The sequence below is a fragment of the Cucumis melo genome, chromosome 6, assembly GCF_025177605.1.
Source record: "Cucumis melo cultivar AY chromosome 6, USDA_Cmelo_AY_1.0, whole genome shotgun sequence".
NCBI classification, from domain to species: domain Eukaryota; kingdom Viridiplantae; phylum Streptophyta; class Magnoliopsida; order Cucurbitales; family Cucurbitaceae; genus Cucumis; species Cucumis melo.
The window spans coordinates 31,351,589-31,374,102 of NC_066862.1; the positions used below are offsets into that span (position 1 = coordinate 31,351,589).

The window sequence follows — 22,514 nt, forward strand, 5'->3', positions numbered from 1 at the left end:
CAGATTTCACTTTCAGAATATCTAATGCTATATCTACAATGAAAGAAAAACGTAGACCAATTAAAAACATTGAATATATAGTAGTATTAATTAAAGATTATTATTATTATATATCAAAGAAGTGGCACGTACTATTTAATTAGATGAGCATCAACATCAGAATTTTGAGGCTTTTGATCATCATTCTCAACAATTGCTTCAGCGATCCTTACAACTCCTGAAATAGCAGCATAAGCAAGGGCAGTATGTGCTCCATTTTCTATAAATAAGTCATATAGTTATTTGAACAGTAAAGTTATTTAACCCAACTCTTCAACAAAACCAATTTGCTTTGCAGCAGCAGCAACATGGAGTGTCGTATTCTCTTTTGTAGTTATCTTCTTAATGATCCATGAGGGATCTTCTTTGTAAAGATCAATAAAACTAAATAAGCTACAAACAAGCAAATCACCTCCAACTAATATTTTGTAAAGATCAATCTCTTGATAATTGTCAAGCTTTCTCAATGTCGTTTTCTTTTCTCCCATAATCTTTTGTTTTCTTTAAATAACCTGCAAGCAAAAAAAGAAAATGTGAATTATCAACAAGAGTTTGAGGACATTAAAGTAAGGTTAAGAAATACTTAAAAGAATTAAAAAATTAATACCTATACCAACAAGGTGTATCTTTTTTTTTGGTGGCTCAATCATAAGAACTCCAAAGTTAAGCATGCTTAGCTCGGAACAATACATTATTGGATGACCTCTTGGGAATTTTTCTAAGATGCATGTGAGTGAGAACAAAACATGCTGAAAGAACTAATGTTGGTTTGTGAGGACAACTTTCATTCTAATAACCCTTAAAGACAAGTAAGGATGATGTTGCCAGATCCCACGGGGTATAGGAGAATATCGGGAATCCGAATTTCGAATCCTGGTCCAAATTATGGGTGTGGGGCGTTACAAGTTTAATGAGAATAAATTATAATGGTAATTTAGAAAGTAGGTGCCATGTAATTATGTTTAGTGTTGTTTACTTGTGTTCTGCATCTGTACTGACACATGGGATCCACATCTAAATCTGTAGACAAAAGTCGTAATTTAATTAACGAGTAGAAGGTGATCAATTCGATTGAATCTAAGCATTACATCGTACTGATACCGTTATGGTTTAGATTTGAGTTTTGGTTACCATTATTGTTATACTTTTAGAGAAAAAGCTAGCTAATACACTAACAACATAAAAAATTTAGAATTCAAAAATTTCACCATTCAAATCACATAGTTCCGAATTGAATTAAAAAGCATCTCTCATGCATTTTCATTGAATTCAGTGTCAAACATAATTTATTTCCTTTATCGAAAATAGACACTCATTCTCCCTCCAACATAAATAGACATAAATAGACACACCTAATAATCATTTCCCAATAAAATAATATTTGCCAAACACACCTTCAAAAACATTAGAAACAATGGATCAACCTTTCAGCTGGGAGATTTTAAAAAGCTCTATAACCCAAAGATTACATACATAAGAGTGAAAATTGACTTGTTCAAAGCCAGCTTTGGTTGCTAGGGCCTTGAATTCATCCCTCGTTCTCTCTTTTCCTCCTCGATTTTGAGTCAACATAAGCATGTCACCTTGAGCCACACCTTGTGCTGCACTTGTGGTTTCGGGTACCATTGTATGAACCGCATCAACTACTATTACCTTTCCATCATTTGTTGTAGCAATTTTTCAACAACTTCACACATTTATCATCGTTCCAATCATGTAATATCCACTACGTAATATTAAAAAAAATTCAATAAGTAAAAATCAATATTAATTCAAAATTACAAGAGTCTAACATATATAACATATCTAAACCACAAGTTTTGATACCATGTTAGATTACCAATTGATGAAAAAGCTTAAAGTGATACGTGAACTCAAATTTAATATGATATATCATCTAAAATATTATAATAATTTAAAATATTTGTTCAGTATAACAGATACTATACAATTTATCATCCTAATTAAGCGAGTTCAAATATTTAGTAATATATCGTATTTTATACACTATTCTGAGCATAGAATAGTTTAAGTTGGCTCGACTATTTATGACATACCACAAACTTGTTGTTACTATTCTCCCCATCAACAAATATACTAATTTCACCAGTAATTATTACGATTCAACTATCTTTTTTTCTTTTTTGAAAAATTATTTTTTGATTTGTTACTATTCACACTGCAGTTAAATAATATTTTAATTATTTTTTAATGTTGAGTTGGAAAGTTTAAAGGTAATAAATAATATTATTAATAATAGAAAATATTTTTTTCAAAAGTAGAAAAAAAACTATTTGCACTTTGACATAAAGTAAATATTTTATCAAAATTTCTATTATTTACAGTTTTTGTAACGACCCAACTCTTTATACTGAGTCGAAGTCATTACTAAGGAGAAACAATGACAAGAGACACTTTTTTTGAAACGAGGGAAGACTAAATTTTCATTAAAAACAGAATATTAAAACACTGAAACATAAACGCGGAAGCAAAACTGAGTCCCCACATGGCATGTCACGGATCCTTCTCTGTCGCTCGCCAGCTTTCCTCTACCTTTACCTTCGCCTGAAAAATTAAACATAGAAAGAGTGAGTATAAACAAATACTCAGTAAGGGACCACTACTAGTCCCACTAGGTGTCTGTTAGCTTTTTATTAGAGTCCTGTAAATCGTACCCAATCTCTGGCACGTTCCCGAACACGTGCAACATGCGCTCCCGTAGGAACGAAAATCTAGTCTTCGGTGTCCCGGGGGAGCACCTAGGACATGCTGGTCTGTAGTGAACCCGGGGGTAACACTAAGACAATCGGGATGCGAGAACCCCGTCGAATCACTCGAATCATATCTATATCCATGCTAGACTGGCGGTCCCGTCGGACTACGCAGTCCTAAATAGGTGGTGATCCCGAAGGACACCCATGCAGGTGTGACTCTAATAGACAAAGTTAACAGAACACCCTATCCATAGCATGTAGCATAACATAACATCATGACAAGGCATGAATATTAATCTTAACGTCCTTGATCATGTGATTAATATATCATGCATTAACAATCATGTTCATCAATCTACCAGTCATTAACATAACACCAGTCATCATCATCAATCATCCATAAAATGACAGTCATTATCAATAGCATCAAGTTATGCATTTTAGCTACCATCAATGCATAATCATAAATACATGCAGTCTCTTAACTTCAGTTCGAAGGTCTAATAGGAGAATCTCTTACCTGGAGATTTTAGCCAAACTAAGGTACTCCCTAGTTGACAGTAAAATTCTCCAATTAACTTGATCCTAATCATAAAAGGAAAACTTAGTATCTTAATTAATGAAATTAGCAATTGGCTAACATCCAAAAATTCTCCCAAATTAATTAACTTTCTAAAAAAAGGGTTGAAACCAATTCAACCTTGATTGGGAAAAATCCAAGATTTAAATCTTAAAAAGTTTAGCCAATTGAACCTTTAAAGAAACCCAAAAAAGATCCAAAATTAAATTAATAAAATATTAATTTAATTTCATTAGCTTAACAAGGTTACTCAAATGGAGGTTGGAAAATCCTCTTATCCTTGATGTAAAAACTCATCACTTTAAATCCTCAAGCTTCCAAAGAGATCAATCTTAACTTCAACTGATGAGACAGCGACAGCAGAGGGTTATCTTAGAGAAAAGATGAAGAACCTTTTTCTTTTTCCTTTACTTTCTAACTTAAGCATTCCAATGCTATTTATAGATCCAAATAATAACAATAATAATAATTATTATTATTATTTCCTTTTTCTTTTAGGATATATATATATATATATAATACCAAAAAAAAATATACATATATCTTTATTCCCATTATCTTTCCTAAATAAATGCCTTAATCTTAGGCATTTATAACCATTAGTAATAATAATAATACTTCTTTATTATTATTATTTTTCTCTCACTAAAATCTACAATAAATATATATTTATTTAAATCATTATTCTCTCTTATAAATATATATATATATATCTTTTTCGTCCAATCAAATCAACCATCTCTCTCTTTATGAATTATCTTCTTTTCCAAATAAATATAATTATATTCCATAATATAATTAACTTCACTTTTCCAAATTATTAATGAAATATATATATCCACGTATATATACTCAATTAAATCCAATTCCACCAAAACCAACTTTTCCCTCCAAAATCTCAAATTAACTTAAGTCTTCAATTAATTTAATCAATCAAATCTTTTCCAATAAATCACTTATAACTTCGAACATGAATTATCTTAACTCAACCATAACAACTTCACTCCAGAATCAGTATTTATCTTTCTGCAGAATAATTAATTATCATCCACAATAATTAATTATTATTTACCTTTCTTCCAAAATAATTAATTATTATTTATCTTTCTCCAAAATAATTAATTATCTTCCACAATAATTAATTATTATTTATCTTTCTCCAAAGTAATTAATTATCTTCCACAATAATTAATTATTGTTTATCTTTCTTCAAAGTAATTATCATTTTACAAATAATTGTATTTTTCCAAAATATAATTATTTTACTTTTTCTCCCTTACCAAATATCTTTTCTCCAAAATACAATTACCTTTTCCTTAAATAATTATATTTATTAAATATAATTATCTTTTCCTTTAACATAATAATTATATATATATTTTCACATATACATACAATTATCAAATCTCCAACAAACTTTTCACCCCACAATTTAATTAAATAACATCCATAATTATTTAATTAAATTCAATCTCAACAACACTAAAAATCCACAGCTTTACTCAATTCTCTTAACTTACCATTTAATAAAAACTTAACAAACACCACATGCCAAAACCTCTAATTAATTAAATATTCATCCAAGAAATATTTAATTAATTTCAATTTCCACCTAAATCAAATAATTCTCATTAAATGGATTCAAAATAACGCCCAATAAATTATCTTAATTTTCGGGGCATTACAGCATAAACTTTGTTTTCTCTCTCATCATCTCGTCCTCTTTCACCAAAAACCCATTTCCCTCTCATTTTCTTGCATTTTTTCTTATATTGGTGGTTAAATTTTAGAAATATTTATAATTACATGATATGTGATAAATATTATCATAATACATGTTTTTTATCAAACCGAATAAAGTTGAACAATAATTAACGTGTATCATGTTCGTTGAGGTTGAAGATTAAACTTTATTTATTTACATATATATAGAAACATATACATGCAAATATAAATGGCAAAGAAAAAGGACATACGGCAAGAAAATAAAGCAAAACTAACCTTCATGAAAATAGCATCTCCATTTGGAACATTCTCAAACATGTCTCCTCCCACATGTTCACATGTTCTACCCCTGCCAAAACCACCATTCAAAATTTCCCTTCTTAACACTTTCAAACTTTATCTTTCCATATTATCTGACTAACTTAAAGTTAATTTTTATCGAAATTAGTTAAATAATAATCATCATCACAGAGTTAAATGTAACGTGTTAAATAGGATAAGATCAGTAAGTAAGTATGTATGTATGTATATATATATCAAAACAATCCTATGTAGATCAATATTCACATGTTATTAAATTTAACTTGATCATTCAAGAGATCTCTTTGGATCAACTTTAATATCTATGAGATGATTATATATAACAACAGCAGAAAACTAAATGTATAATAATTATTGAATGATGACGTACCGGGATAAGACGGGGCATTTTGAATAACATGTGGCAAGTCGAAATTGATGCCTTTGATTGAAGGGTATGTAGAAGTGATGATTTGAAGACATACACCAAGACCACCACCAACATCAACTAGTTGCTTGATGTTTGCAAAGCCTTTGTAGGATTTGACAATTTTGTTGATGAACATGGTGGAGTGATTTCTCATTGCAGCGTTTAGAATTTGGTTAAATCTTGGATCCGACCCACAATACTAAAAGCAATATACTCCATGAGCCCTCTTGAAAGGAATTCCTCCTTCAATAACTGCATTTTTTAGCTCACTCCTACAATTTTGGTATTGATCATGTTTAGAATTTAGGTTTAAGTGAAATGAACCCTTTTTTTTTAAATTAAGTATAACAACCCAACTCCTTATACTGAGTCGAAGTTATTACTAAAGGTAAAACACATGATTTAAGTCATAAAGTTTAGTTAAAACGAATCAAACTTCAGAATTTTATTTATGAAAATCAAATCAGCATAATATGGAAAATGTAAATAATGTTAAAATCCTACTCGGGCCCTATCTACTTTTAAAGAAATGAAATAGTAAATAAGGAAGAAAATAAAACTCAAGTACAGAATGTCTAAAACGGGGTAAGCGGAAGTAGAAATCCCTATGGCTCGCCACGGTCACTTCTGGTCGCTCGCCAGCTTGCCTTTGCCCCTACCTCGGCCTCTACCTGAAAAACATGACATGGAAAGAGGGAGTATAAAATACTCAGTAAGGGACCCACTGCTAGTCCCACTAGGTGCCTGTTAGCTTCCTATTAGAGTTCTATAACTGGTACCCAATTTCTGGCACGTTCCCGAACACGTGCAACTTGCGCTCCCATAGGAATGAAAATCTGGTCTTCGGTGTCCCGGGGGAGCACCTAGGACATACTGGTCTGTAGTGAACTTAGGGGTAACACTAAGACAATCGGGATGCGAGGATCCCGTCGGATCACTCGAATCATATCTATATCCATGCTAGACTAGCGTCCCGTCGAACCACACAGTCCTAAATAGGTGGTGATCCCGAAGGACACCCATGCAGGTACGACTCTAATAGGCTAAGTTAACAGTACCCTAACCATAACATACATAAACATAGCATCACCATCAATATCCAACATACAATTACAACAAGTCACATCATTACAATATCATACCATCATGTAACCACATCATCAATCACATCATGCTCTCATTAATTACATGTGTTATGAAGTCTAGTCCTTAACATGCATAACTGGAGGTGTAAGCGGTCTCATGGTTCTAATCACAGAGCTAGTAGTAGAAATCTCTTACCTGGAGATTTACTCGACAAGTCCTAACCGCAAGACAAGTGTGCTTTCCAAGCAACGAGGTCCTAAATGTTTAGAAAATGTCAACTTTCATAACTAAAACACCAAACGACTAAAGGCCCAAAAACTCAGTTGAAATAACTTACCCTAGGTCGAGGTTGCAATGTTTGAGCCCCTACTGAAGAAATCCAACGCTCCAAGTCAAATCGTCCAAGTGGTCCTTAAAAGAGTTAATTTAATTTAGTCCAAATTAGATTATTTAGGTTGAAATTCCCGTCCTGGCTAGGTATGCGAGGAAACCCAAGTGGCTTACCAAAATAGATGTAAATGGACCGAGGCAGACTGGCGGCTCAAGGACTGGCGGGTCGGCTCGGCTGGAGAAGCAGGAACCGGCTCGGCTCGAAGGCTGCGATCGGCTCGGACGCAGTGCAAACGGTGCGGCGCGGAGAGAGTTGGGCGCGCGCGAGCTCGGCTTGCGGCTTCGGGGCGGCACGCGGGCACGGAGCGGGCAGACGCGCGGGTGCTCGCGGGTCGGGTTGCGGTAGAGACGCGGGTCGGGTAACTTCGCGCAACCGCGGACTTGCGGACGCGGGTTGCGTCTTCGGGTTCGGGCGGTGGCAGAGGCGGAGCACGGCCGCTCGATGAAGTCTTCCGGACTCGGGCGTTGCGACGCGGGTTCCGACTGGCGAGACGCGGCGGTTTGCGGATCTTTGACGGCGCGACGTCGGCTGGAAGTCGGCGGAACAGACGCGGCGACGATCCGCGAAGGCGACGGCTGGAGAGCGCGGCTTCGAACTTCCCGACTCAATTCGGCGGCGCGGGACGGACGAGGAAGTTCAGCTCGGGACTGCGGCTGGGCTTCCGCACGAGTTGGCTGAAATCCGGCGGCGGCGCGGCAGAGCTAAGGTCGACGGCGGCTAGGGTTCCCAAACAATTTCTTTCTTTTCTTTTCTTTTTTTTTTTTTTTTGATTTTCTTGTGCACGGGTCCCAAGGCTCATTTATATATAAAAAAATCCCTTTTTCTTTTCCTTCAATTAACTCAAAACCAACCACTTTCTCTCTCTCCAAATCTCATCAACATTCCCTTTCCTTCTCCCTTTTATTTTTTTTGAAAAAAATTTCTTTCCTTCTTTTCCTCAATTAGATCCTCACATCTCTCTCTTAACCAACCAACCTTTAATTTAACAATAACTTCACTAATTTAATTTCAAATAATAAAAAAATACTTAAAAATCGATCAAAATAAATAACTCTAATCCTAAATTAATTATAAGGTCAAAATGATAAGGTTCTTTCAAAAATTCGAATTTTCCATAACCATACTTAAACATTAATAATAAATGGAAAGCCAAATTTGTTGGGGCGTTACATTAAGTCTGAAAATATATTTTTAGCGGTTTTGTCATCTAAACCAAAAAGTGAATACGTATTTTTTATAAGATCTATTTCTAATACTAAAATAATTTAAAATAATTAACAATGAGATTATGATTAATTTGACGAAAGCCTCCCTTGATCTTTCTAAATATTGTTGTGTCGACCCTTGTTTCAAAATTATGAAAAGTAAACTAAAAATTAATTGATATGAAAACTTGTTATTTATTATAAAATATATCTTTTAATTTTTCAACTTTTTTAAGAAAATTTATTGTAAATAATAAAATGTTTCAAAAATATTTATAAAATATGACAAAATTTTAGATTCTATAAATCACTTCTATTAAAATGATAGTTCTAAAATTTTGCTATATTTTATTTTGGTTCATGTTATTAGTCTCGGAATATTGTTTTCTTTGTATTTTTACGTTTTCATAATTTAATTTTATGGTGGGGAATTGGAAAAAGAAAACATTGTGGAATCCAAAGTGACAACGGAAACAATTGTATATGAGGTGAGCCTTCAATACATAGATCTCAAAAGATTATATATAAAAGGAAAAAGAAAAACAAATTCAATTAGCATCTAAACAAAGTTCAAATTCGGATCGTTAGTCTCCATTTGGTAATTATTTGACTTTTAGTTTTTATTTTTAAAAATTAATTTTATAGGCGTTACTTCCACCTTGAACATTCACTACAAGAAAATGGAGCATTTTTGACGCCAAAAAAGACGTCGGCATAATGGACGTCGGAAAAAAGGGTATTCCCCACGCCGTCGAGATTGCGCCGGGAGAAGCATCGGGAAAAACCTTTTTCCCGACGCATCAAATAGGCGTCGGCCACGCGATGTCGGGAAAAGGCCAAATTAATTTTAAAAAACACATTATTCGCGATGCCGTGCACAGTGCGTCGGGAACGACGTCGGGAATAGGGGGTTTTCCCAACACACTGTGCGGCGTCGGGAAAACCGTTTAATGAACGTAGGGAATGACCTTTTTTCCGATGCCATTTGGGGGATATCCCGACGCATCGACACGGCATCGGGAAATCCCCTTTTTATTCGTTTCAGTTCTGTAATTTTCAGAACTGAAAGCCGAGAGGAAAAAAAGAGAGGAAGAGAGGGAAAAAGAGAGGTCGAAGCCGAGAGGAAGAAACCGTTCCGCCGCCGTCCTTCGTCGTCGTTCCGCCGTCATCTCTCGCCGCCATTCCACGCCGTCTGCCACTTTAGGTAAGTGGAAAATTAAAATTTGTTTAGTTTAAAGTTATGTTTTAGGGTTTTTTTTAGGAAAATTGTTTTAGGATTTTCTTTTGGAATTAATTTTTGTTTGTTAAATGTATTTTTGTATAGAATGCGTGTATCTTTGTACCTATTGAATACATTTTGAAATGATGTACCTATTAAATACATTTTGAAAGTAATTAAACTTTATGCACACATAGTGAAAGTCATGTAAATTGTAAGGATTGTATAAGATTGTTTAGAGGGAGAGAGTACTTAATATGCCTTTCACTTTTGGGGTGTGTGTTTGATTATTAGTCAATTCTACACGATAGGAATGATGAAGAAAGCATCAAGATATTGAAGAAATGTAAAGAAGCAATTCCAAGTAGAGGTGAGGGAGGGAAAGTAATAATAATAGAGATGGTGTTGGAAAAAGAGTTGGAACAGATGAAGAAATCATGAGTTGAAACTCAACTTTGTTGTGATGTGTTAATGATGACAACTTTCAGTGGTAGAGAATAGGAATGAGAAAGAATGGAACACTCTTTTCTTAGCTACTGGTTTTGATTTATTCCTATATTGGGTTTAAGGTCTGTCATTGTGGTCTACCCTAATTAACTACCATACCAACTTCTACCCTCTTTCCCAAAGCTAAGCCTCATCCCATTTGCCTTACCTTGCAAATATCCAATATGTATAATGTCAAAGCTCTATATTGTAACAAAAGATTGTGAAACAATAAGACAACTTTTTGTTTTGTTTTGTTGTTTTTTAATACTCTTTCCCCACTCCTTCTTCAATCATGTGGAATTAATATAACAATAGTTGTGGATATGTGTGTTGTTGTTAAAGAAGAAAGAAAATAACCCTTTTTTATATATAGATATAATAAGTGACTTCACCATTATCTAATCTAAAACTATAACTCCTAAATTTGTTCAATCCACTTCGACCCACCTTGTCTAATTGAGATAATTTTGAATGTTTTTAAAATCATTTTTTGAGTCTGAAGTTGTTAAAATTCATTTTTAACATTTTTCAAAAAAACATGCCTTTATTCATTTGAAACTAATTTTAATCGTATAGAAATTGTACTATCCTATATATAAAACATAATGTAACACTCAAATGCATTATCGAAGTCTTTTACAAGTCATTGTCATTACAAACAAACAATCTTATTGAATGTTTATTTTCTATGTCCATAGTCATTATGTCATATCGATAATCAAATTTTACGGAGACGGACGATATGTTCCTCCAGTTTGAGGACAATTTAGATAACATCGCGGGAGGGTCGTCATCTGTGGGCGACAATACGAGTGAGTCTAAGAATTTTCTTCATTTTAACTTACAAATATTTCATGTTCTTTCTAACTTTATATGTTATTATCGATTTATTGAGCAAGATCTTCTTCTCAACAAACGACTCTGACTCCTAGGAGACGTGCGCAGTCTCGACTCTTGGAGTTAGAGCGCCACGTTGTAATAAATGGGTGCATTCCGATGACGATCGCCCCTAGACCGGCGCGGAGAAGCCTATTTCTCCACACGTTGTTCGCTTTAGCCAGGCGATAGACGTATACGTGTGAAAGACATTTTCCGTCCGCTGTCTTAAGTGGGCAGACGTTGGGAGAGAATACATTGAGGTCGTCAAGGGCGACCTCTAGGTAATTAAATGCACTACACATTTATATATGATTTCATTTGAAACATATCTAACTTTAACCAATCTAATGTGTTATGTTTGTAATGTAGCGATTGTTTGTGCTTGATTTCAATGATCAAGCAATGAACAGGTTTGTTGAGCATCAGATGCTCACGACCTTTATATCAGCCGAGCATTCCAGGTATTTGTCATGATTAATTATGATAACAAGTTTTAATATGTATAAGAAATAAACAATATAATTTTTTTAATGCAGGAGCAATCACTGACGAACAAGGCTGCTAGACAGAAGCAACTTTACAATCATAGTAGCGGGTTCAAGTCGTTTCTACAACGATAGTATGAATTCGTTGAAAGAAAAGAGGAGTCGGTCGATCGTGTGGAATTGTTCCGAAAAACACACGTTCGAGCTGGGACATTCCTGTCGCAAGCCGTCGAGGATGCGCATGTAAGTTATGTCCTTATTAATTATCCATTTTCATTATATATTTTTGCGCGTTACCTAACATAGTTTTTAAATTTGTTGCAGAATCAAATGCTGGAACTCCCATCCCAGCCTACCCCAGAGGGTAGTCAGCCACTCTCTGAGGATGAGATATGCGATCAGGTGTTGGGTAGACGACCAAGCTACTCAAAAGGCCTTGGTTGGGGACCCAAGCCGAAGGCCCGCAGAATGGCGAGTGCAAGCAGTTCGTCGACATCTTGTTCGCATTCCACAGAAAAAGAGATTGAATTACAAGCTAAACTTCATGAAGCTTTGGAAAGGATTGAAGTACAAGATAGAAATCACCAAGCATTAGCTTCAAAAGTTGAAAGTATGAAAAAGATGATAGAAGAACTAACTCGTGCACAACAAGGACCACCACATGATCCCTAGCTCTGCGATACGTATATGTCTCTATTATTCTTAAGTTTTTGCAATATATGATTATGTACTAAACTTAGTTATTTTTATACCATTTTTAGGACCGAAGGTGTAGAATAACGCGCATACGCACCTCGTTGGGAGACTTTTTCTTAATGTTTATGTTTTTTCTATTTTGAGAACTATATTTTGTTGTAGTGAACTTATTCGTATTATTAATTTTAATTCTCTTATTTTAATTTGTGTTTGTATATTTCTTAATTTATTTTAATTTATATTTAATTTGTTTTAATTTAATCCAAAACGTCGGAAAAATTTTTTGAGCAATCCGAACATATTGTGAATGTTTGAGCAAAATATTATAAGGAAAAAAGTAGAAATAAAATATTTAAAAGAATATATAAAAAGGAATTCCCGACGTAAAGAAACGTCGGGAAAAAACGTCGGAAAAGAGGTTTTTCCGACGCTGAATTACGCGTCGGGAAAGCCTCTCCCGACGTCTTTCTCCCAACGTTCTTCCCGACGCCGTTTGGTACGTCGGGATATCATTTCTCGACATACTTTTCATTTTCGCCGACATTTTTTGGCGTCGGGAGTACCCTCGTCTCTTGTAGTGATTTTTTCTTTCCTTTTCTACTTTTTACAAGTAGTTTAAAAAACTAAGCTAAATTTTGAAAACTAAAAAAATAGCTTTTTTTAAATAGTTTCTAAGATTCATCTAAGAATTCAATCATTTCATTTAAGAAAGATGTAAATTATCGTAAAACATGAAAAGAAAATAATCTAGTTTATAAAAAAACGAACATGAAGAGTTTAGATTTTGGACCAATAAAATTGGTAATATTTTAAAATTTAATTTAATCACAGTTAAACCGAGCTTGAAGTAGCATGCAATATTTTTCTTTGACATTTTCAACTTTTTGGAGTTTGGGATGAGAGAGGAGAGAAAAGACCATGTGAGTAAGAGAAGAAGATCTAAAGGATATGTAAAAGAGAAGAAGACAGGAAAAAAGAGTTGTTGTGGATAAAAGTTGAAAAGAGAAAAAAATTGGAATGAAGTGGAGAGAGAAGACAAATAAAGATAGAGATTTTAAATTAAAAGGTAGGGTCGTAAAGTAATTTGGTGCACTTTGTTAACAAAGATGTCCAATCAACGGTTAAGGATTAATTTTCGTTATGAAAAATTAAAGTTACTGGTTTTCAACAGTTTTTCATGTAAAACAAACCTTTAGAAAACAAAATGTATATAGAAAAATTTAAATTAAAAAGAATAGTGAAAAATAAATGTAAAAAAGAGAACAAACCAGCTATCGAGAAGACTTTATCTTGAGTCAATAATAAGTTTAAAGTCATAGATACTCCATCTTTATTAGGAACGTAATACTTAGAAATTGGATTTAGACTGTAAAGTCTTTGTGTTTTTCCATCTTCATCAAACTCCACACCGAGCATCCCACAACCGAGTGGCTCGCAAGAAGCCTCAACATTCGATCAATCATAGACACTATGTTTGGATTTGTATTTGTTATCTCATTGGTTATCTGTGTGGCGGAGAGATCAGCCCCATCTTTGGCCTTCGCTATGATATCAAACACGCCTAGGTCAGACACTGTTTGGAGAGTCATTGGCAGCACAATTAAGGTAATCAACTGTGCAGCATAGGCGTAATTTTGTTGTTCATCAGTAGTGACGAGGTCGGATGTTTGCTCCCAGATATTAGAACCCATTTCTTTGCTTTGAGCTGATATGTGATGAAGTCGGAATAAGTTGAAGTAGTTTGCAACCAACTAGCATGGAATGATAATGACAGACTATACATATATATATATATATATATATATGTGTGTGTGTGTGTAAAAGTAGAAATAGGAATATTGTCTGAGTTGAACCTAATGAAAATAAATTGTTTGTATATATATTTTTTCATTATTATTAAGAGGAGGATCATTTCACATGTATAATTATTATTATTTTTTTATAATTATGCCTTCAATTATTGAAGGTTTGTTGTTAAAAGTAAATAAAAAAATGAAGGGTTTACTTATAATCATAAAAAAGATAATACTATTTTAAAAAAAGAAGTTGGTACCAATTTCTTTACCATGTGATTTGGATATCAAATAAAATAGAGGAAAAAATAAAAGAAGTAAAAACAACGATACGATAAAATTAGATTAATTTGGAATTGATAGTTGATTGTATACAAGAAAATTGTAAAGATTTTTTGAAAATTTTACTTTGAGAAAAAATATAGTATAAAATATTTATCGTAATTAGTTTACTTCTCATATCTTCACTATTTGAAGTTTAAAATAGTTTTGAAAACTATCTGTGTACCTATTTGATTATATTAAAATATTTTCAAGACTTTAGAAAAATTTCAAAATTACTTAAGATGTTGGATAGTTTTTAAGAGTTTCTTAGAAAATATGTTAGAGCGTTTATACAACAATTTCGTAAATAGAAAAAGAGTCCATAATAAAAATAAAAATAAAAATATTCCAAGATTAATTGTAATCCAGCGCGCGTAATATATTTAGTAAATGGTCGTTTAGATTTGAAATCTAAACGATTTTTTCATTTTTTTTATACATGATCATTTATATTTGGTACACGATCGTTTAAATTTGGATAGCCAAATCAGAACGATTTTTTTTCAAAAGCTTTTTTGGTACACAATTGTTTAGATTTAGTATACAATCGTTTATATTTGATACACGGTCTTTTATATTTGGTACACGGTCGTTTATATTTGGTACACGATCATTTATATTTGATCATTTAAATTTGGTTACTCAAATCTAAACGACTATTTTAAGATTATTTGGTATACAATCGTTTAGATTTTGCTATTTTTTGGTTTAGATTTGACTATCCAATATCCCAACGTTTTTTTTTTCACGATCTTTTATATTTGGCACATGATTTTAAACAACCAAATAAAAGTTTGAAAAAAAATAAAAAATAAATAAATCTTTTATATTTGTACATGGTCTTAAACCAAATAATGGTTGAAAAAATAAAAGAAAAATTGTAGAAGAAGAAAAGAAGGCGATGGAAAGGAAAATAAAAATTGTAAAAGAAAGAGGATGGAAAGAAAGACAAACAGAAATATTAAAAAAAAAAAAAAAAAGGAAGAAGGGAAAAAGATGGTGGAAAGAAAACAAGCTGCAAAGAGGAAGAGAAGAAAGACGATAAAAAGGAATGACAAACTTGAAATATTTTTAAAAAAATAGCTAACTTCCTATTGTTAGACGATCCGTAAATATTTTACTAGTTTGATATATTTATCCTATTTTTTAATGTAATAAGTTTTTCTGAATTTTACATTTTCATTTGTCCTTACTGATAAATAACTTTGGTACCTAAATAATCTTGAATTCCACTCTAGGAGTATTTGTTAATACTTGTGAAAAAATATTTAAAAACATTTGAATAATGCTTTGATTACAAGACTCAAAAATTAACCAAGATAAATTTTAAAGATTTAAAAGAAAATTTGAAATATGTATATGTATATAACAAGAAAATCAACTTATTTACTTATAAAAATGATGAAAAGTTTCTTTAGCTTATAAAAATGATTAATTTATTTTTGTATAACGTTTTGTATAGCAAAATATATTAAAATTTTGTTTGGAAGGTAAAGATTTCTCCCCTTTTCAAGATGGAAAATTATTTTTTTCAAGAAAATTGTTATTTATTTCCATAATTGAGTTAGTTGAAACTTTTTATCTCTTTTCCTTTTTCAACCACTCTCTTTATATACAAATCTTTGCTGAGACAAATAGAATCCTTGAACGTAACTATTTTGTATTTTTATGTTTTATGTTTTTTTTAAAATTTAAGCTTATTTTCTTTGTATGTTTTACAATAATTTTCATTTTTCTTAGATATTGAAGTTGAATTCTTGATAAAATTTCAAAATATTAAAAGCAAAATGATTATCAAACGCGACGAAACATTTTTCAACCATATTTCAATTTTTGACATTGGATTTGAAATGGGAGGTTTGTTTTTCTTCTCTATCTAAGCAAGACCATTATTTGAGTCCTTGGAATCAAAATTTTAGAGATAATTATTTAAACCAAATTCCCACAATCATCGTTTTAATCTTTGTTCATTTTATATCTCTTGTAATTTGGTCATCGTTGAGCTTCAACAATCAATAATGACCATCGATCGTCGACCAACCGTCAAATAATACTAATTGAACATTAAAAAAATTATTGTGTTAAAAAATTATTTTCATGTAATCAAAAGTTGATTATAAACAATTGATGGCATGTTTGATTTTCATGTACTCATTCTAACATTTGTTTATTTTTTTTATTTATTTTTAAAGTAGGAAAATTTTCATAAATATAACAAATCGGTAAAATATTTACAGCTCGTGAAACAAAGTTCATGAAGCTAGCCATTTTTTAAATTATTCTAGATTTGCTCTTCCCTTTTATCTTCTTTCTTCTCCTCTTCCTCTGTGATTTGATCTTTTTTTCTATCGTCTTTCTTCTCTATCTTTTTTATTTTTTTCCAAATTGTTGTTTGGTTCAAGATTGTGTATCAAATATAAAAAATCTATTTTTTTAAGGTTTTTTTTAAATTGTTATTTGGTTGTTATTTGGTTGCTCAAGATCATATACTAAATATAAAAGATTTTGACAAAAAAACGTTGTTTAAATTCGGGTAACCAAATCTAAACGATTGTGCATAAAAAAAGTCCACAACAAACATGCATTGTAATCGAAAGTACTCTTCATCTGTACAATCAAAGGTTCGCACACCATTATTCCACAACTCTTTTAACTCATCAATTAAAGGTTGCAAGTATACATCAATCTCTTTTCTAGGAGATTTAGGTCCAGGTACAAGCAAAGACATGAAAAAATTGGATTCCTTCATACACTTCCAAGGGGGCAAATTGTATGGTATAAGCACTATCGGCCACATCCTATATGTAGTACTCATATTTTCAAATAGATTAGAACCGTCTTAAGCTAAGCATAAACGAACATTTCTTGGCTCTGAAGCAAAGTGAGAAAATTCTCTATCGAAGTGCTTCCATCCTGCAGCATCAGCTAGATGTCGTAAAACATCATCTGTGTCAACTCGTTTATCCTTATGACATCTCATCTCAGAAGCAATATGTTTTGATAAGAACAAACGTTTCAACCTTGGAATTAATGGAAAGTGACGTATAACCTTATTTGGAATCTTCTTTCCTTTTCCACTATTCATTTTATATCAAAATTCACCACATACTGGACAACTATGACAATTAGCAAATTCTTTTCGAAATAGTGCACAATCATATTTGCAAGCGTGGATTGAATCATATCCTAACCCTAAATCATATAATCTTCTCTTAGCTTCATAAAATGATTTAGGTATATATGTACCGACTGGAAATGCATCTTTCAACAATTCTAGAAGCATATCGAACGATTTGTTGCTCCAATTATTCAAAATCTTGATATGCATTAACTTCACCAAAAAATTTAACGAGAAAAATTTGGTACATCCAGGATACAATGGGTTACGTGCTTCATTCATCAACTCCTCAAAAACGTCACTAGTATCCATTTCATCAACATCTTCTGGAACTTCATCATCAAAATCGTCCCCGTCATCAAAATTTTCTTCCCTTGCTATCATTGATCCTTGCAAATCAGTTAAAAGATCTAAAATATCATCGTCCTCGTCGCCAATATTAGACTCTCCATGATAAGCCCATTTATTATATACAGAGGATATTCCCTCTACTCCGTCCAATGTTTGTGTCATTGAATTTTGACAATACTTACATGGCCACCTAGATTTTTCCACATCATTTACATGACACTTTGCCACTTCCATAAATTGAGCAACCCCATGAATATAATCACTTGAAAATCTATTTTTTAGTTTAATCCAATCTCTATTCATCTTCAAATAGAATGGACAAAAAGTTAACCCTGTAGAATTACCACAAAATATTAGCTTAATTAGGATCAACCTAAAAAATCATATCCAAACACAAATTCTCTAAAATGAGTCTAAATGACATTTTAACTCAAAAACAATTGTCTAAGTGGCACTAAAAAAAAAAGTTAAAAAACCTTACAAAACAAATACAACCATTACACATATTTTACACAACCTAACACATACTTCATACACCACCTCAATACTTCCCATTCAACATGGAATTTGTTTTGATTCATTCTTTACAAACACAACAATGTTTCAGTTTCAGTTTGTTTCAGTAATGCAATAATTTGTTTTGATTCATTCTTTACAAACACAACAATGTTTCAGTTTGCATCAAAGAACAACTTAAGCATAAACGTACCCCTAGTCCCAATCCCCCGCCCCCCAAGTCATTTCTAACCTTAGCAACTCACTCCCTCCTTCCAAGGTCATTATTAAACATAAATGTATCTACCCCCCCCCCCCCCAATTTCCCACTCCCTCACCCCTTCTAAAGTCAAAGTTGAGCTTAAACATGAACTTAGCACTCCCACCGTCTCGCTCCCCACTTCCAAGGTCATTAATAAACCTAAACATAGACTTACCTCCTCCATTCCACAAACACCTATGCTACGAATAAAACTTTACAAGTAAACGAAGTGAACGAGAAATTAACAAAACAAAACAATGTGAACACGGTTCCTAAAACATGTGTAAGCAGAACCAACAAAATAGCTAGCTTATCAATGACTACCATAACTGCAGGATAGTCAACACAACTATGAACAGAGATCCAGAGTACATGTCAACATGATTCCTCAAACATATGTCTAAAAATCAACAAAAGAGCATTTCAATGACTACCATAACTGCAGGATAGTCGACGCAACAACACGTGTTGTAATAAAATCCACACAAAAAAGCATATAAAGTTGTCTCGTTTACAAATATTACCTTTGAGATTGGGAACAGAAAATATATTTGTTAACGAATTCAGCCCACTCCGTTCTTACGACATCTAAATCGTCTTGTGAGTATGTTGAGGTTGATCCTTCCATCTATTCATCATTTAAAAATGATTTAATATGCAACAATTGTACATAACATAAGTAGTTCAAAAAGGTAAAATGAAATACTTACTACTTCAATGATTGTTCTGTTGCTTGACAATATTATATCACGCATGAATCGCATCACATAATACCCGCACTCCACAATGCCACCTTGCTTCGGACACTATCCATCAGAGAAAAAGAACAAAATACCCATGATACAGTTGCAAAACATAAAGTATGTTTACCTATTTCTTCTACTAAATCCCCATTCCTCATACCTTGATTATCCTCCAAACAGGCTTCTTCTTGTTCGAAATGTCGAAAGCCCTAAGAATGCATATCAAACAACGTAAGTTATACAATCATTGTCTCATATGCAACATATTAACTCATTATTGTTTTATCATAGATAAAAGTTCCAACATACATCCGGACGACATCAGAGGCATCATTGTTAATTCGATTTCTCAAAGGATCCATCCAATATGCAGTGCCTCTTAAAAAATCGATGGCTATTAGACACCAATGGTTTCTATATTGACAGGTAAATGTGAGTTAAACTTAGAATGAAGGTCATATAGTTCATTAGGTGCATTAGCTGAAAAAAGTTTTGCACATACCCTGAATTATAAGGAAACATCAAAATCTGACGATGGTCGGTCCCAAGCAATCTAGCATTCAGGATCTGTGCTCGATCTTCTTTACTTATACCAACTGAAATAGAGCCAGCGTCTGCAAACTTGTAGGATCCCAACGTTCCATTCTCTTCCATCACTTTGTAGAGGTGACTACAAATATGAACAACATACTCGACTTTACTGCGTGGTACACGTTATTATACTATGTAATTGATGTACAAAAGAGGTAACTTACAACATGAATGCATCAATGCATTGGGTTGATATAGGCTGCATTTGACAAAATTCTTGGAGTGCCTCGAGGAATATGCAACATTTTCGTTCATACCCAAAAACTTTAGCAGGTACGTGAATTTGAATTTTTGACCCAATATAATCAAGTTCCCATAGCAATAATCGTAGTGTAACTGGTGCTCTCTTTGTATTCAGTGTCAACGACGGTAATCGCGGATCAGCTTGGTACACGCTTTTCATCTGCCACAAACATAAAATCTCATCCATATGAAATATATTTAAACCAAATCCATTGTGAAAAACACATTACCTTTTCGTCTAGGGGAATGACTAAATGACGAGGCCATAACAACTGTGAACCAACTTCTTGGGAAAGCATAGTCCTACCTTCCCTTGTTGGAACAGGAACGAAGCAATTACCATCGGTAACCATGTCCACTGATACCTTCACGTTGTCACCGTCCATGTAGTAGTCGAAAATAGTTCCAGCACCGACAACATTGTCCTTAGTCCCAATTGCAAGTCGACAAGAAGTGCCATCCTACAATATACATTGAAAGAAAATATGATCATATTACTATATTGCATCTGAGAAATTGGAAACTATAGGAATCAAATTCATACTGACCTTCACTTTTGTCAAAGTCTCAATCGATGCACAAACATATTTGTTCTCCTCACCAACCTTCGCCGCACATAAGTGTTAATTGATCAGATATTTAATCATTAAAAAATAAACGTTTGAGTTAAAAAAATAAAAGTAGATGCTTTCTACCTTATCTTGTTTTTCTATTGTCAAGTCCTCTATTGTCAAGTCTTCTAGAACTTGTCTATTTTCTTCTTTTGCGTCATGGTCATTTGCATCATCTGATGTGTCAATGCTTTTAGAAGCCATTTGACTCTTGATCTTGCTCTCGTCAGTTTCTCCCTTTGTGGCCACTTCAGGAACCTTCTTATGCTTCATTAATTCTGCTTCCAGTTCTAAGATACGAGCAGCCATTCTCGCTCGCTCTTCAGCATAATCTTCTTCTTTACCGACCTTCTTTCGTTTTTCTCTTGCAGTGTGGAAGTATTTACTTGGTGTGACGTATTGACCCACCCCTCGAATCCTTCCTGGTGGATCATTCCCTCCGATGGCTTGCGATAATATATCACAAGTTACGTTGTCCATTGAATGAGACGCACGTTTTGAAACAAGTAGGTTGTCCTATCATGAAAAGGTTATAGTATTTTTAGTAAGTACAAAAAAAAAACAGCCTTACAAGAGGAAAGTACTTACAATTTTATTGGCCACCTCCTTTGTGTCTATGTCTGGAATCTCTCCATCTTTAGTAGTTCGTGCTTTCTTCCATACTAAAGCACGATCAATTAACTCACCATTAGATGTGCTTGCTTTCTGAAAAAGGAAAGAACATTATGATTAGTTATAACGCATTACATGTTGCATTATGTTAACAAGCATATATACTATTCTTTGCGTACCATCTCTTCGGTAAGGTTTGCATAACCTTTTCGCGACATTCGATGGTTGTACTTGTTGTTCTTTCTCCGCTCACGTCCCTTGTTGCTAACCATCTTCACACATAAACTACATTTTAGTATAATTACTGTCATATATGAATGAAGAGAATGGTGATTATAGTTACCTCAAATTGTTCGGTTAATCTGGAAGCGACAAATATGTTCCAATGCTCACGATCGATGAAAGAGTATTCTGTTGGTGGGTCTTTTAGTTTCTCCAAATCTTTCTTATATGGTAATACATGCTTTGTAGTTAGCGACGACTTGAAGTTTCGAAAACATACACTCGCATTTTGTAAAATACTCTTTTTGGATCTAGGGTCTACTACGAAGCCACCCTATTACATTACATTATATAATGAACGTTAGTGACAAAATGCGAACAATGTTACTAACTAAAGGTCAGAAAATTACCTCAATTAGTTCGTAAATTTTATCTTTGAGCTCTGTAGGTACATCCTTCCAGGATTGGTAACTGATCGGAACATGAACCCGCACGGTTGTTCCAATGAAACTCTTTAACTTGGTTGCACTTTCACCAATGGGTTGACCGAGCTCATTGTATTCAACCACTCTCTTGTGTCCATCACAACTAACCCGTGTGATCTCAGACATTCCCGTAGGTCCACGTGTACCTTTACCTTTATTAATGACTCCCTCGGTACTCGGTACGCTCGAGCAACCAGCTTCTAATCTAGCTTGTTTTCCAAGTGTCATTGTTTGGTAAGTGATGGTCCACCTGCATGAAATGACACATAATTCTCAGTATAATACACTATTCATCAACATATCAATTATTTAGGCGAAATGAAAATGAAAAACAATAATCATAAACAACAATAATCCATTAGTGAGATCCATCAAAAAGTTGACATAACATATAGATCAACATACATGAAGATTTGATAAGTTTGT

General features: G+C 33.3%; 1 protein-coding gene, 1 long non-coding RNA gene and 1 pseudogene across 2 annotated transcripts; all 3 read right to left on the reverse strand.

Moving 5' to 3' along the window:
* Positions 1-542: 542 nt before the first annotated feature.
* LOC103491016 (caffeic acid 3-O-methyltransferase 1-like) lies at positions 543-13,929 on the reverse strand (annotated as a pseudogene).
* A 5,384-nt stretch (positions 13,930-19,313) lies between these two features.
* On the reverse strand, positions 19,314-19,679 carry LOC127149979 (uncharacterized). Its single transcript, XR_007821899.1, has 3 exons — positions 19,634-19,679; positions 19,485-19,533; positions 19,314-19,387 (listed from the first exon to the last, which is right to left on the reverse strand). It is a non-coding gene; the product is annotated as an uncharacterized LOC127149979 (long non-coding RNA).
* Positions 19,680-19,738: 59 nt separating this feature from the next.
* Positions 19,739-21,873, reverse strand: LOC127149746 (uncharacterized). Its single transcript, XM_051085614.1, has 8 exons — positions 21,725-21,873; positions 21,561-21,653; positions 21,358-21,474; positions 20,854-21,285; positions 20,707-20,763; positions 20,389-20,619; positions 20,080-20,318; positions 19,739-19,994 (listed from the first exon to the last, which is right to left on the reverse strand). The coding sequence occupies exons 2-8, from the start codon at positions 21,651-21,653 to the stop codon at positions 19,739-19,741; spliced, it is 1,425 nt and encodes a 474-aa protein (XP_050941571.1). The 5' UTR covers positions 21,725-21,873.
* Positions 21,874-22,514: the final 641 nt, after the last annotated feature.